This window comes from Leptopilina boulardi, unplaced genomic scaffold, assembly GCF_019393585.1.
Source record: "Leptopilina boulardi isolate dan_hultmark-lab unplaced genomic scaffold, ZJU_Lbou_2.1 LbouV2_371, whole genome shotgun sequence".
NCBI lineage: Eukaryota > Metazoa > Arthropoda > Insecta > Hymenoptera > Figitidae > Leptopilina > Leptopilina boulardi.
In genome coordinates, this window is record NW_026137942.1 from 4,316,696 (window position 1) to 4,332,676 (window position 15,981).

Here is a 15,981-nt window from a genome sequence, read left to right on the forward strand (position 1 = left end):
TATGTGCTGTGTGGGAAGTAAGCAAAAATAACCACAATAGAGAGAAATAATTTAGCCCTATTTTCACATCCAATACCAAGATATCAAATACTAATTAATAATCAAACTAATTAAGCAAAACTTTCAAAGCAAATCTTAATTTGATGATAAGCCCCAGAAATTAAAAGCATACAAAGACTTAATGATTAATATAATTACAAAAGACTGGCTACTTAATTTCCTTATTTATCCAGCATAAAGGACTAAAAGAAGGAAAAGCATATCCAAGCTTAACACGCTATCTTGGAGTCTCTAAAAACGTAATTTTCGGACAAAACAAACATAAAAAAAGTACTAGTGGATGGAAAATTTTCCAAAGAATCTATTGCCGTTAAAATTTTCAAGTTATTATTGGGAAACCATTTTTCATTTTTTTCAATAAAATTTAAAAGAAAAATAAATGTAAGTTATATTTTAGAGTATTAAAATTATGAGAATTTTTAAAAATATACATTTTTTATATTTGCTTTTTTATTTAATTTCTATTATCATTTATTATTATCATTTAGCAATTTGTTTGTTAATTCTCTGTAACAAATTGTCTTGAACAAAAATTAATCTTACTAAAAAGTAAGAAATGAAACATATTAGTGTAGATATCTTTTAGAAAAAATATAATTTTACAAAAAAATGTTAGTTGCAAAATATTTTTTCACGTTTAATAAATGTTAAAAATTTTAAAGCAGTAAAAAAAGATACGTGTAGAAAACTAAGTCCTTGAAACAAAATAGTGATTTGTCGACAACAGTTAAAATAGATATCATTTAACAACTTACAATATTAAAAAAATGTATAAAATTTTGCTTGATAAAGTCAAACATTGAAATATTTAATGATCCATCTAGCTTTCATTGCTTCACTTCTGCATTGAAGACAATTTCAAATAGTTCTTTTACATTACAAGTTGTCATTCACGGTGAGTAAAATTCTAAATAATAATTGGCATATTTGCACTTTTATTTTGTGTTAAAATTTTTTAAATGTTCCTATAATTTTTTAACGCTAATTATTTCATCAATAGATTTATTTTTTTGTTATTATAAGTGCCATTGCATGAAAGGGTATTTTCTTTCGTTAGCTTGTTTACTGGTCAAATAAAAATAATAAAAAATAATGTGCAGGATTTTTTAACTTTATTTATTTGATCTCTTCCAAATTGGTAAATTTGGAGAATTTAAAATTTTATCTACGGAAAATTTTAACGATCTTATTCGTTATTATTCTCGTACTAAGGAGCCTTGGCAAGCACCATGCGGAAAAAGGCCCCTTTTTTGTACCTCGAATTTTGAAACTTTCTTTATGCCAAATGGTAATATATGGTAACCCAATAATCCCTGGAAAATTTCAAGATGAGCATATGTCCCCTTTCGGAAATACAGGGGGTCAAAGGGGGCCATGTCAAAAAAAGAACATGGAATATTATCGAAAAATAATGTTAAAAAAAATCAGATAAAATGGTCACTTCAAGATTTTCGTCTGCTGATTACGAATTTGAAGTCTGTTTTCAAAAATTCGAAATGGCGGATCCAATATGGCGGACAACAATTTTAAAAATACATCCAATTTACTTGAAAATTGTTACTAAGGGGATTTTAGGGTTGCTGATTACGAATCTAAGGTCCGTTTTTAAAAATTTTAAATGTCGGAGGACAATTTTAAAAATCCATACAATTTTCTTGAAAATTGTTACTCAGGGATTTTTGGTGTCCCTTATTACGAATCTAAGGTCCGTTTTTAAAAATTCAAAATGGCGGATCCAATATGTCGGACGACAATTTTAAAAATCCATTTAGATTACTTGAAAATCGTTACTAAGGGGATTTCAGGGTCGCTGATTACGAATCCGGTATCAGTTTTAACCCCTTGACAGTCCAGGGCCCATATGTGGCCAGAAAAAGTCGTGCCACCTTTGTGCAAGTGGCCATATATGGCCACCACAAAAAAATAATACTAAATTTAATTTGATTCTCCTGAAATTTGTTACTCGGGGGTTTTTGGGGTCGCTGAATCCAAATTTAAAGTCAGATTTCAAAAAAACAAAATGGCGGACCCAAAATGGCGACCATGAAAACTTAAAATTTATCAGATTTACATGAAACTCGTTGCTCAGGGGTTTTCGGGGTCGCTAAATTTGAATCTGAGGTCGGTTTTTCAAAATTCAAAATGGCGGATCCAATATGGCAACCCAATATGGCGGATAATTTAAAAATTAATGCGTGTTGACCACAAATTGTTACTCGGGGGTTTTTGTAGTCGCTGAATTCGAATTTGAGGTCAGTTTTTCAAAATTCAAAATGTCGGATCCAATATGGCGGACAAATATGGCAGACAATTTGAAAATTGATGTGTTTCCACCGAAAATCGTTTTTTAGAGATTTTTGGAGTCGCTGAAATTGAATTTGATGTTAGTTTTTCAAAATTCAGTAAGGAAAATCCAAAATGGCGACCAAAATTTTAGAAATAAATAAAAATCTGATGCTAGACTTTTTTGAATTTAAAAAAAACGACCTCAAATTCGAATTCAGCGACCTCAAAAACCCCCAAGTAACAAATTTCAGGCAAATGGGATCAATTTTTTTAAAATTTGTCCGCCATATTGGATCCGCCATTTTGAATTTTAAAAAAACGACCCCAAATTCAAATTCAACGACCCCAAAAACCTCCGTGTAACAAATTTCAGGCAAAACGGTTTGATTTTTTAAAAATTTGTCCGCCATATTGGATCCGCCATTTTGAATTTTGAAAAACTGACGTCAAATTCGAATTCAGCGACCACAAAAACCTTAAATATGATGAAGTCATATTTTTTTGGAAACTTTTTTTTCGGACCGTTTTAGGCCCACCAGCGATTTTTAACTGGACTGCGAAGGGGTTAAAAAAATTAAAAATGACGGATCCAAAATGGCGGACGACTATTTTTTAAATTGATTTTAATTGACTTCAAAATTGTTAATTAGGGGTTTTCGAGGTCGGTGAACACAAATCTGAAGGTGAACTGATATTGAAAAGGACTAAACATTTTTTGTTAGTATTCTTTTTGATCCAACATATAAAACAAAAAGCAAATACCCAAGAAGCACGTAATATAACCTCAATATCAGTGTAATATTACATGTAAGATTCGTAATATAACGTTGTAATATTGCAGTAATCTTACAGTGATCTTAAAATGTCCGCCTCAAGGTAATATTACCGGTAATGTTACTGTAATATTACGCGCTAATATTAAGGTAATATTACAGTAATATTGCAGTAATATTAGCGCGTAATATTACAGTAACATTACAAGAGAATATTACAGTAATATTATGGGAACATTTCTTTATGAAAAAAATCTACCCATCTAGGGAATCGAACCCCGAATTCAAAGCACACGAGTCCAGAGTTTTACCGTTAATATCCGTTAATATTACAGCAATATTCCCGTTAATATTACCTTGAGGCGGACATTTTAAGATCACTGTAAGATTACTGTAATATTACAGCGTTATATTACGAATCTCACGTGTAATATTACCTTGACATTGAGGATTTGTTACGTGCTTCTTGGGTAGAAACATTCATAGCTTTAAAACATCATTTAAAAAAATATTATTTGAATGTGAGCTTAAGAATGTGATATAAGAAAACTAATTTTAGTTTTAAAAGTCTGAAATAATTATATGATTTCAGCTTACATTCGAAAACCTAAATACAAAAGACGATCAGTAGATCATCATTTTATTTATTTCTATTCCATTCTACATCTTATTTGCATTGTATGTTTGCAAATGTGATTAAGTAAACTTAATAGAAGTTTTAAAAGCCTGAAATTATTATTATTTTTGTCGATTACATTTTGCCTTTGATCGTTGGATTATTATCCCTTATTTTCGTTAATCTAGTTGTCGATTACATCTTGCCTTTGTTGGTTGGATTATTATCCATTACCTTTGTTGATTGGGTTGTCGATTACATATGGCCTACGTTGGTTGGATTATTCCATCTTACCTTTGTTGGTTGAATTATTACATCTTGCTTTCGCAAGCTGGATTTGGCATTACATCTAGCCTTTATTAGATATATAGGATACGCCATTTCGAATGTTTAAAAACGGAACTAAGATTCGTAATCAGCGATCCCAAAAACCCCTGAGTAACGATTTTCAAGTAAATTGGATGGATTTTTAAAATTGTCCGTGATTTCGAATTTTTAAAAACGGACCTTAGATTCGTAATAAGCGACCCCAAAAATCCCTGAGCAACGAGTTTTAAACGAATTCAGTCAATTTTTTATTTTCATGCCCGCCATTTTGAATTTTTAAAAACGGACTTTAGATTCGTAATCAGCGACCCAAAAAAACCCCCGAGTAACCATTTTCAAGTAAATTGGATGTATTTTTAAAATTGTTGTCGACCATATTGGATCCGCCATTTCGAATTTTTGAAAACGGACTTCAAATTCGTAATCAGCAGACAAAAATCTTGAAAGGAACCATTTCGCCTGATTTTTTTATATTATTTGATAATATTGCATGTTCTTTTTTTGACATGGCCCCTTTTGACCCCTTTTATTTCCGAAAGGGGGCGTATGCTCATCTTGTAATTTTGCAGGGATTATTGGGTCATCATATGTTACCATTTGGTCTAAAGAAAGTTTCAAAATTTGAGGTACGAGAAAGGGGCATTTTTTGCCGAGGCTCTTTGAATATAAAAAATTATGCTAACTTCACTCTATGACTGCCTTAGCGGATCGCAAACTATATAACACTTTTAAAAATTGTTTGTGTTTTGAGATAAAAGTATTTTAAAATCAGTGTTTATCATTTTCACGTTCAATGCCGATTTTATAGGGCGATAATTAAATGCTAATGAATTTTAGAAACCGACTCTCTTAATAGTTCATTTACTAAATTCAATAGCATTTTTCATCAATTTATATTCATTTTTGTCTTATCTGCACGGAAAGTGTATTATTTCGTGCACTTGAGGCGGTCGCAAAGTAAGTGATTCCCGCTCAGAGAGGTCTTCCATAAACCACGTGGCCCATTTATGGGGAGGGGGGGGGTGTCACTAAAATGCTACTCTTGACCACGAGATGGGAGGAAAGGGTTTCACTTCGAGACACGTGGCTTTGAGATTTTACATCTCTTTTCGAATTTACGTGGACTAATCGCGCTCATGAGCATTGATATGATATAATTATAAAATTTAAAAAACAGTCTTTTAAGCTTTATGAAATCTAATTTTTGGTATCCCTCTTTTTCACTATAGTAAGGTAATAGTTCCGGTTGTGGGCACCCTTTTGTTTATGGCTCATAACATTTAACCAAATGCATATTATGAGACTTGTGTGTAGCAGTGGCAATCTAGAGGCCTTAGGTAACTGTAAAAAAACTAAATTGATTCCTTCAATTGGAATGATTTTATTAAGAATTCACTGAAGTGATCACTTTTAGTGAAAAAAAGTAGTACTCGGTTGTGGGCACCCTAGGAGAATCCGCAAAAAAAAATGAAAAAAATGAAGTAAAACTACCATAATTGAAATGAAAATGATAATTGCTAAATAACACGGGATATTCCAATCACATTCCTGGAATATTGCATTAGAATATTACGAGTATTTTAAAATAATATTCCATTTACATTCCAGGAGCATAAAAATAACCACTTTTTGAAATATTCTTTTGAAATGTTGCAAGAATATTTGGATATTTCATAGAATTACTTCAGGAATATTTCTTTAAAATATTGTGGGAATATTCCATTGGAATATTTTGGGAATATTCAAATAAAAAATTATAAAAATATTATAATATGAATAATGCATCAATATTATTGAAAAAAATAAAAATTACATCATATTTTTCCAACTTACAAGAATATTCCAACATTAGAACATGAAATATAAATGACAATAATAATGACAAATAATTGTCAATTTGACATCATATTTGTAATCAGCGACCCGAAAAACCCTCTTATTGCCATTTTCGTTAAAAATAATTACTTTTGCTCCCCCTGCATTCTTGACGTTTTTCGATTTTTTAAAATTGGGTTATATGGACTTATTTTCATCTAGAAATAATATATATGAAGTCCTGAGCAAATGTCCAGATGTATGTGTGTGTGTGTGTGTATGTCACAAAATATTGTGTACCAATTATCTCAGAAACGTTTTAACGGATTGTCCTGAAATTTTGTATGCTTATTGTAATCTTTAATACCTAAAATCTGACACAAGGAATTCCGAATATATTCACAACATTTTATTTTTTACAATTTTTTCAAAATTTAAAAAAAAAATTTTTTCAAAATATTTTTTTCTTTGTAAATTTAATTTTGTTTAGTAAAAAAACTTATTTCTTGCATTAAAACGAGTCGATTAGCCTATATAAAGTTCATATTTTACTGAAATCTATAGATTAAATCATTTTTTTGAAAATAATCGTTCTTTGTATTTTTTGAAATAACTTTTTCTGATACAAAAATTTAATCGATTGAGGTATACAAAGTTTACATTTTACTAATATTTATAAAATTGATCGCTATTTTAGCTGTAATCCTTCTTTTAATCTTGAATATAAGTGTATCATGATGAGGAAGCTAAATAGTCATGAAATGAACACCTAGTTTAGAAAAGTTGACAGTTTAATTGACAGCTGCCAACGGTCAATTTGACATCCTAATCGTAATGAGCGAACCCGAAAATCCATATAACATCAATTTTGTTAAATATAATTATTTTTTAGAAACTTCGACTGTTGCATTAACAGCTGTCACTTGTCAAATTGTCAATTCGACATAACATTTATAATCAGCGATTTTAAAAACACCTAGTATGGTGTTTCATTAGTTCATTCCTACTATCAATTTTTCTTCGGTGTTAAAAGATTAATTAAATATAGAGCAGCGTCGACAGAAGTGGGCCACTAGCTATTTTTGTTTTCACAATTGACATATCTGTCAACCGAATTTTTTTCTTATAATTATTGACGGGAGCTGAGTTTTTAGTAGACATTCAAGTGTGCAAATGCACATTTGTGTTCTCCAATAATTAGTGCTAACAAATACATACTATTTTCTTTTTTTTCCTTGAGAAAGATATCGTTACTTGCATAAGTTATTCATTGAATTTAATCGGATAAGTAGCCTTTTTTATATTAATAGACCTAACCTTAAAAAGTGTAAAAAGATTTTAGCATATTGTCCAATTAGGGTTTTTGTATAAACTAAGGAAGTAGTTTTTTTAAAATTAATTTCGTTTTAGTGATTATGCCACCAAAAAAAGATAAACGGACTGGCTATTAACTTCCATTAACTTCTATAAATTGCTTGGTGCTGTAAAACAACTATAAATCAAGAAAATTTCGGAACGCGTTGCTTGTGTTACTGCCGGTATAAGCCAATCAAGTTTTCAACGCCCATTTATTGGAAAAATTAATCATTTAACATAAGAATCATAATTCTTAATACTTTTACTTATTTTAGATGAAAAACTTGGCAGGGCCAATTCTATCCACAAAATCTTGAAATCGCGAATTTCTCTTTTTTTACATAATGATGTAAAATAATATGTTAAAATTTTTAATTTTATGCCTGCAAAACGTTAGGTAATTCCTTTCTGTACAAATAGACCCAAAAAATTTTCAAAATTATAATTTTTTTAACATTCTATAGCCTAAAATCCAAAGTGTGGCCCACTTCTGTCGGTATTACCCTACGCATTAATTGAAAAAAACAAGGGTGCCCACAACCGGAACATGCACTTTTTTTCAAAAGACCAACAATTTATGTAGTTTTGATTTTATGGTCAAATTCAAAATTTAACTAAAAAAATATAATGTAAACAGTGAACAAAAAAAATTGTATTCACCTTTTTTTAATAATTTACACCTATTTAACACACTTGGAAAAAAAGTAAAAAAAATCACTTTTTCCTTCATTTTTTTCAAGATATTTTCATTCTGCTCACTGTTTCTAAAAAAATGCGCGCATCGCTTCGGTATTAATACAAAAACAGTGTACTGACAACATACAAGTTTGACCATATTCAGATCAGCAATATCTAGTTGCTGTCAAAAATTATGTAGGGGTGCGCCCACAACCGGCACTCTTCTCTTACAATAAAAAAATTAAATACTGATATTCGTATATGTACAGTGCCTCGACGCGATAAAATAACATTAAAAGTTTAAGCCACGTGTCACAATAAGGGGGAGGGGGGGTTCAGTGTAAAACCACATATTACTGCAATTCATCTGAAAAGAAAAGAAATTGTGCTTTGCAATACACCTTCTGAGTTAGAGTCTCAGCTTTTATAGTATTCAAGACTGATCTCAACTGTGAGAAAAAAAATTAGCACCAACTGGCGGCGTGAGAGTGGAACTATGATGATATACATCTATATTTGAATTTCCCATATAATTTCCTATACAGGGTGTTCCAAAAGTATGGAAACTTGCACATATCTCGAAAAGTACGAATTTTTGTAAAAAATGTTCAAGACAAAAGTTGTTCCAAACAAAAAGATGTACATCTTTGAAACCAAAAAATTGGGCCCGGAGCCCAATGTTGGGCCCTACAATGAAAAAAGTGGTTTTTTTAAATGAGACCACTAATTTTCAGTATCAAATTCGTAATCCCCATGAATTTCTGCGTTCAGACATGTGGTATAAGTGCCCAAAATATTGGGCCCAATCCAAGATATTGGGTCCAAAATTTATCAACAGATAAATAAATTTTTAAAAATCGCATCTTGGAGGGATTTTCAGATCACAGGATGAGAAATTAAGCATAGAGCCCAATGTAAGATTCTGCAGCCCAATGTGAGGGCCCAATATTTTTGGAATTTGTACCACAAGTCTAAGCCCAGAATTTCATAACAATTACGAAATGGAAGGAAACTAATTTTTTTTACTGTGGGCCTCACATTGGACCGCGGAATCTTACATTGGGCTCTATGCCCAATTTGAAAATTAGCTTCCAATTTCTAATCCTGTGATCTTAAAATCCCTCCAAGATCCTATATAGGATTTTATGTAGGATCCTATACAAGATCCTATAGTTCAAAACACTGCTTTCCTAAACGAAATAAAATTAAACGGATAAAAGTTCATATTTTATAAACAAATTAAATAATTTAATATTAAAGGTTACAAAACAAAATGTTTATTTAGACAATGATTTTAATGGAATAATTTGAAACTTGATACTCGGGAGTTTTGGAGGATGCTGATTATAAATTTCATATCAACTAATATAGTAAATGACGAATATTATTATTTTGCTAATAAATTAAAATTATCGATAGAAAAAGAATGAAAACATGTTGAAAAAATTGGAAGAATTATTATTTTGGCTGCATTGTAATTTTTCCATAAAAATTTAATTGTCCATCTAAGATACCAAGTCGGAAATTATATAAGAAATTATGTCGGAAATTATATAGGAAATTTTATGGGAAATAAACCTGAAACCAAAATATTATAAAAGATACACCTCTGCCTTTCTTTAAGAAATATACTTAAGTATTTTAATATTAATAGAATTCGAATAGAATTATTTTTATGTCGTTTTGTAAATAAATTTAACTTTTTATACAAACTTTTATTTATTTATAGCCTTTATTTATCAATAAAGGTTAAATTTCCGATTAGTTTGAAAAAATTATTACTTAACGATAGGAAAAATATTCGCAAAAATAGTCGGTATAATTTCCAATTGATTCGGAAAAGATGATAAATAAATATGAGAAAAAATATCTGATAGATTTGGAAAAAATACTGAAAAAAATTGGGGATAATATCTGTCAAATTCGTAACAAAATCCGACTTACAGGATTTTTGTTATTCGGGAGTTTTGAGGGATGCTGATACCAACTAATAGGGTCAGTTGGGGTATTATTGTCCTTGGATTTTAAGACTCGGAAATTATAAAATTAAGTAAATAATTTTTAACGAATTAGTATTACTTTAATAGTTATCAATTACTATGATAATAATCAATTCTTATATTAATTCGTTAAGAAGTATTTACTTAATTTTATAATTGCAACTACTTTGGGACCGTCCATAAATTACGTTACCAATTTTTCATACTTTTTAGATCTCCTCCTCCCCTAAAATAGGTAACGTAGTTTATGGACGGCCCCTTTAGGCAAAATAATTTTTAAAAAAACTTTTTAACGATTTCAAAACTTTTTTAAAAAAGAAATTTAAAAGAGCAAGGCAACAATAATTCTTTTTAATCTTTTCACGTTTCTATATTTTTATTACAAGAAACATAAAATCCAAAGTCAACAATATTTAATAATAATCTTCGGAATAAAGTAACAATATTTTTTGCATTTTTTAACGAGTTTAAAACTTTTCTTTTATGGAAAAATTACAATGCAGCCAAAATAATAATTCTTCCAATTTTTTCAACATGTTTTCATTCTTTTTCTATCGATAATTTTAATTTATTAGCAAAATAATAATATTCGTCATTTACTATATTAGTTGATATGAAATTTATAATCAGCATCCTCCAAAACTCCCGAGTAACAAGTTTCAAATTATTCCATTAAAATCATTGTCTAAATAAACATTTTGTTTTGTAACCTTTAATATCATATATATTATATATATATTATATATATTATATATATTTAATATCATCATATATAAAATCCTATATAGGATTTCATGTAAGAATTCATCACATAGGAATTTATGTGGGATGTCATGTGTGGATTTCATTGTTTTAATTGTCCATCTAAGATACCAAGTCGGAAATTATATGAGAAATTATGTCGGAAATTATATAGGAAATTATATGGGAAATTCAAATATAGATGTATATCATCATAGTTCCACTCTCACGCCGCCAGTTGGTGCTAATTTTTTTTCTCACAGTTGAGATCAGTCTTGAATACTATAAAAGCTGAGACTCTAGCTCAGAAGGTGTATTGCAAAGCACAATTTCTTTTCTTTTCAGATGAATTGCAGTAATATTATTTGATTTTTAATTAAATAATTTTTAATTTTTATAAACTGCCGTCTGCCAACTGAAAATTCCTATATGAAATCCGATATTGTTTCCTTTATATAATTCTATGTGAAATCTTAAATATAAATATTTCAGAATCTACATGAAATCCTATATGATTTCTTATGTTCAAATCAATCATATATATGATCTCACGTGAGGATTTTCAATATGATTTCATGTCAGATTATTTGTAATAATTTTTTATTCAAGAATCGAAAAAAGATTTGATGTATGATTTGATATAGGAAAATTTCTGGTTAAGGATTGAACAATGAATTTTGGTATGTTTTTTAGTGAGAAAACACGAAGGAAATTGACATAAGAAATTGAAAGAAAAAATGTGACCAGAAAAAATTGTAGGATTTCACATAGGAATTTACATAATTTATTACCTAAGAATACGTTTGTAAGAATTTACATCGAATCCTACTTCAAATCATGTCTCAATTTCCTATATGATTTTTCATAGGATCCTATATAGTTTCTTACATGACACATAGGATTTTATGTGGATTTTAATATGAATTTATGTGAGATCCTATATAAGATCCTATATGAGAATTTTTAGTAGGGGGGAACCACGTGGTTAATGGAAAGCCCCAGAGATAGGGTGAGCGGGCGCAAAGTACATTCCCGCCCGCTGACGTCATAGATGCGGACGCAAAATACATTCGCGCCCACACCATTAATAAATGCATTGATTACGAATGTGCGACAAGTCCGTCACACTTTGATAGTTTACAATTAACTTCCCAGTAAATGAAAAGAATTGGGAGTAAGCGATAAGAATTGGTGGTAACTTAAGCTGAATTCGGTTTGGCCAAAAAACCGAATTGGAACGTTAGGGTGAATTATTGTTTTCTTACCGTGAATTATTTTTTCCTAAACATTTGAATTGACGGTTGTTTATTCGAGTTTGCATTATAAATGAATAAAATAAATGCTTCGAAGTCTAAAAAAGCCGATTTGGAATAAGAAATATATAATTTAAAAAAAATAAATGAAAGCGTGTTCATATGATAAATTTACCATATGAGTAATACTCACATGGTAAAATTGTCGGTAAATCTATCACATTTCACTTTTATTTCTTTTTAAAAAATTATATATTTCTTATTCCAAATCGGCTTTTTTAGACTTCGAAACATTTATTCTTATTCATTTATAATGCAAACTCGAATAAACAAACGTCAATTCAAATGTTTAAGAGAAAAGAATTCACGGTAAGAAAAAAATAATTCACCGTAACGTTCCAATTCGGTTTTTTCGCCAAACCGAATGCAGCTTAAGTTACCACCAATTCTTTTCGCTTACTCCTAATTCTTTTTTTTTACTGGGTTAAAAATGTAGTTAGAATTTAAAACTAACTGCAAAATCTTATTATATCAACTACATTCTTAGTTATTTTAACTACTTTTTAGTAGTTAATACAACTTTTAAAATTGAGGTCAGGACCTGTTGTACTATACAGGGTAGTTAAAAAGTAGTCAAATCTACCACTTATTTTTTTGAGTGTAGGGTGCGGAAACAATTTTTATACGAATAAATAAATAAAAATACATTTATTTCAGGTTCATTAAAAAAACGTAGAAAACTCCAAGGAAGTTAAGAGATATAGCAGTGAAAATAAGAATATTAAACGAATAGGCTCATGATGAACGGCGCATCACTTTTGGTTAATAATTCACTAAATTTCCAGTTTTTATCTGTTTGTCACTACATTTCCTCTCTTGGAATTATATTTTACGACAAAGGCTTAATTCAATTCAATCAAAGACATCAAACTATCCCTGTGCTGAACACTTTTTTTAAATATCTTGACGATTCCAACAATGAAGCTCAGACAAAACTTGAGCTTCTACAAACTATATTGAAGGGAAGTGATCTTTATGGTGGTGGCGAAAATGAAAAACTTGATGCGACATACGTTGATGAAACGTATGAGTACATCATTAAAATAACTCTTTTTTCGCACTACGACAACATAAACATATATTTATCAAGACTATTAAGCAAGACATCTTCTATAACTTATTCCAATTTTATAGAATTTGTAAGAACTGAGTTCTATAAAAAATACGTCAGTAAGGATTACTGTTTAGGAACAATCCAAAGTCCAGAACTTAATTTACTGTCAAGAAAAAAAACTTTTTCTGACTATATTCTACCAATGTTTCCTAAGCCAGACAATACAAATATGAATATTATAGACGAGGATTATATATACGCAATGGCTGGTTTAAAATTGGTTAGATCTGTACTTAAAGAAACACTATACGCTTCTTTTAGCGATTACGTTTCTATTGCACGAGAGTTTGATTTAGAGAATAAATATCACAAAAAAGAAATCATTGAAATAATTTTAGTACTTTTCTCAACACCTGCAGTATTTATCCATGCTTTGAAGGTAAACAATACACACAGTGAAATATCCAAAAATTTTATGACAGAGATGTTTTGGGTTAAAGCATATAAACATTTATTTTATTATCTTGGTTTAGCAGTGAATAAAATAGAGAAAATTCCTATTTATCAAATATTAAACGAGTTATATATTCCCCACCTACAAATAATAGATCCTAGATTTGTATTAAATTTCCGTCTAAGCAAGTTTGGCTACAAAAGTTTATACAAGATGAATTCCTATATGCGTAGAAAAATTCCAAACGATTTTAGATATAAAAATCTCAAATTACTATTAACATCCATGTTAGATAATTTACAAAGAAATATGCAACTGTCAACAACATTTAATGGTCTGATACCGAATAAAGAGATGAGTGAAGAAAATAATAAGGAACTCATTCAATTCTATTATCCCGGAGGTAAAAACTTCTTTGGACCCACTTGTATTTTTTTATCGGGAAAAATTTTAGAAATGAGAACAATCGAAAGTCGACAAATCCGAGTTCCCGTGTTGCCAGTAATTTTTAAGGGAAACAAAATTTATTATATGGAATATAATCTTGAATTTGGTGAATATTCTGATGTACATCTGGAAATGGGTAGAAATGATTTTCTTCGCCAAATTATTATACCTTCTTCCAATCACAATGCAACTACAGAGATAACAAGTGATTATCTAGTTCACTACAATACAAATGAGTGGAATGAGACACCGATAAAGAAGATGAAACCTAATCCGACGGAAAATTTTAATGCTCCTGCTCAAGAAGAACATTCTTCTTTAGTAGACAATTCCGATACATACAGACAATTTACCGGAAGAGATGGTTTACCTAGTGACGATAATCCAGGATCCTCTGGAAGATCTGGACAAGTTATTGAAACAGAAGATATTTCAAGTGATAATGATTTTAATGCTCCTGCTCAAGAAGAACATTCTTCTTTAGTAGACAATTCCGATACATACAGACAATTTACCGGAAGAGATGGTTTACCTATTGAAGATATTCCAGGATCCTCTGGAAGATCTGGACAAGTTATTGAAACAGAAGATATTTCAAGTGATAATGATTTTAATGCTCCTGCTCAAGAAGAACATTCATCTTTAGTAGACAATTCCGATACATACAGACAATTTACTGGAAGAGGTGGTTTACCTAGTGACGATATTCCAGGATCCTCTGGAAGATCTGGACAAGTTATTGAAACAGAAAATATTTCAAGTGATAATGATTTTAATGCTCCTGCTCAAGAAGAACATTCATCTTTAGTAGACAATTCCGATACATACAGACAATTTACCGGAAGAGATGGTTTACCTAGTGAAGATATTCCAGGATCCTCTGGAAGATCTGGACAAGTTATTGAAACAGAAGATATTTCAAGTGATAATGATTTTAATGCTCCTGCTCAAGAAGAACATTCTTCTTTAGTAGACAATTCCGATACATACAGACAATTTACCGGAAGAGATGGTTTACCTAGTGACGATAATCCAGGATCCTCTGGAAGATCTGGACAAGTTATTGAAACAGAAGATATTTCAAGTGATAATGATTTTAATGCTCCTGCTCAAGAAGAACATTCTTCTTTAGTAGACAATTCCGATACGTACAGACAATTTACCGGAAGAGATGGTTTACCTAGTGAAGATATTCCTGGATCTTCGGGAGAATCTAAACATGTTATTGTAAGAGAAGATTTCACAAATGATAATGATGATAATGTTAATGATGACAATTTGTATTATATCAAGAGGTTTGAAAAAGAACATTTCAATGAAATAATGGGATAAATTTTTTTTTAAATTGTAGTTCTCACTGGCTGAGAAATAATGATGAGAGGGTTCTTTGGGGTATAGAATCTACACAAATAAACCCTTCACGAGAAAATTGCGCACCGATAATTTTACAAAAAAAAATCCTACACTTAGACAATAAGCAAAATAAAATTAATTAACAATTTTTTACTTTACACAATTAAATCAAACATAATTTTATTCTACACATTTAATTGCACACAGGAAAACCCTACACCGTTAACTCTGAAAAAAAAATTCTACACTTAATAATATGCGGAATACAATTTAAAAACAAATAATAAAAATTATAAACGATTAAATACTACAAAATATAACCGTACAAATTAAATTGCATTCAGGAAAACCTTACACGATTAACTCTGCACAACTCTCCACGGTTAATTAGAATTTTTTATATTTTACACTGTCGACATGGCAACCCTGTTTTTTTCATAAATAAACATACTTATGAGTAAGTATATAAGGTGCAGAATCTTCTTGTGCAGAGTTAATCGTGTATTATAAAAAACTTTTGAAAATTAATCAAAAATCTGATAATCTGCAAATATTCAGGTTTAAAATATTTTATTTTTTTTTTAAACACATTAAGTGAAAATTAATATCATTAAAATATTTTTAATCAAATTCTTCATAAACCACATCATTATAAGCGTCACTGTTGAATTCTTCGTCGTCATCATCTATATATTCATTTAAAGTTGA

At 29.9% G+C, this 15,981-nt stretch overlaps 1 protein-coding gene across 1 annotated transcript; it reads left to right on the top strand.

Annotated features, from left to right (window-relative positions):
• Positions 1 to 835: 835 nt before the first annotated feature.
• Positions 836 to 15,969, top strand: LOC127287604 (uncharacterized). The gene is made up of 2 exons (XM_051314615.1): positions 836 to 955; positions 12,623 to 15,969. Exon 2 carries the CDS (start codon positions 12,703 to 12,705, stop codon positions 15,250 to 15,252), a length of 2,550 nt encoding a protein of 849 aa, XP_051170572.1. The 5' UTR covers positions 836 to 955; positions 12,623 to 12,702; the 3' UTR covers positions 15,253 to 15,969.
• Positions 15,970 to 15,981: the final 12 nt, after the last annotated feature.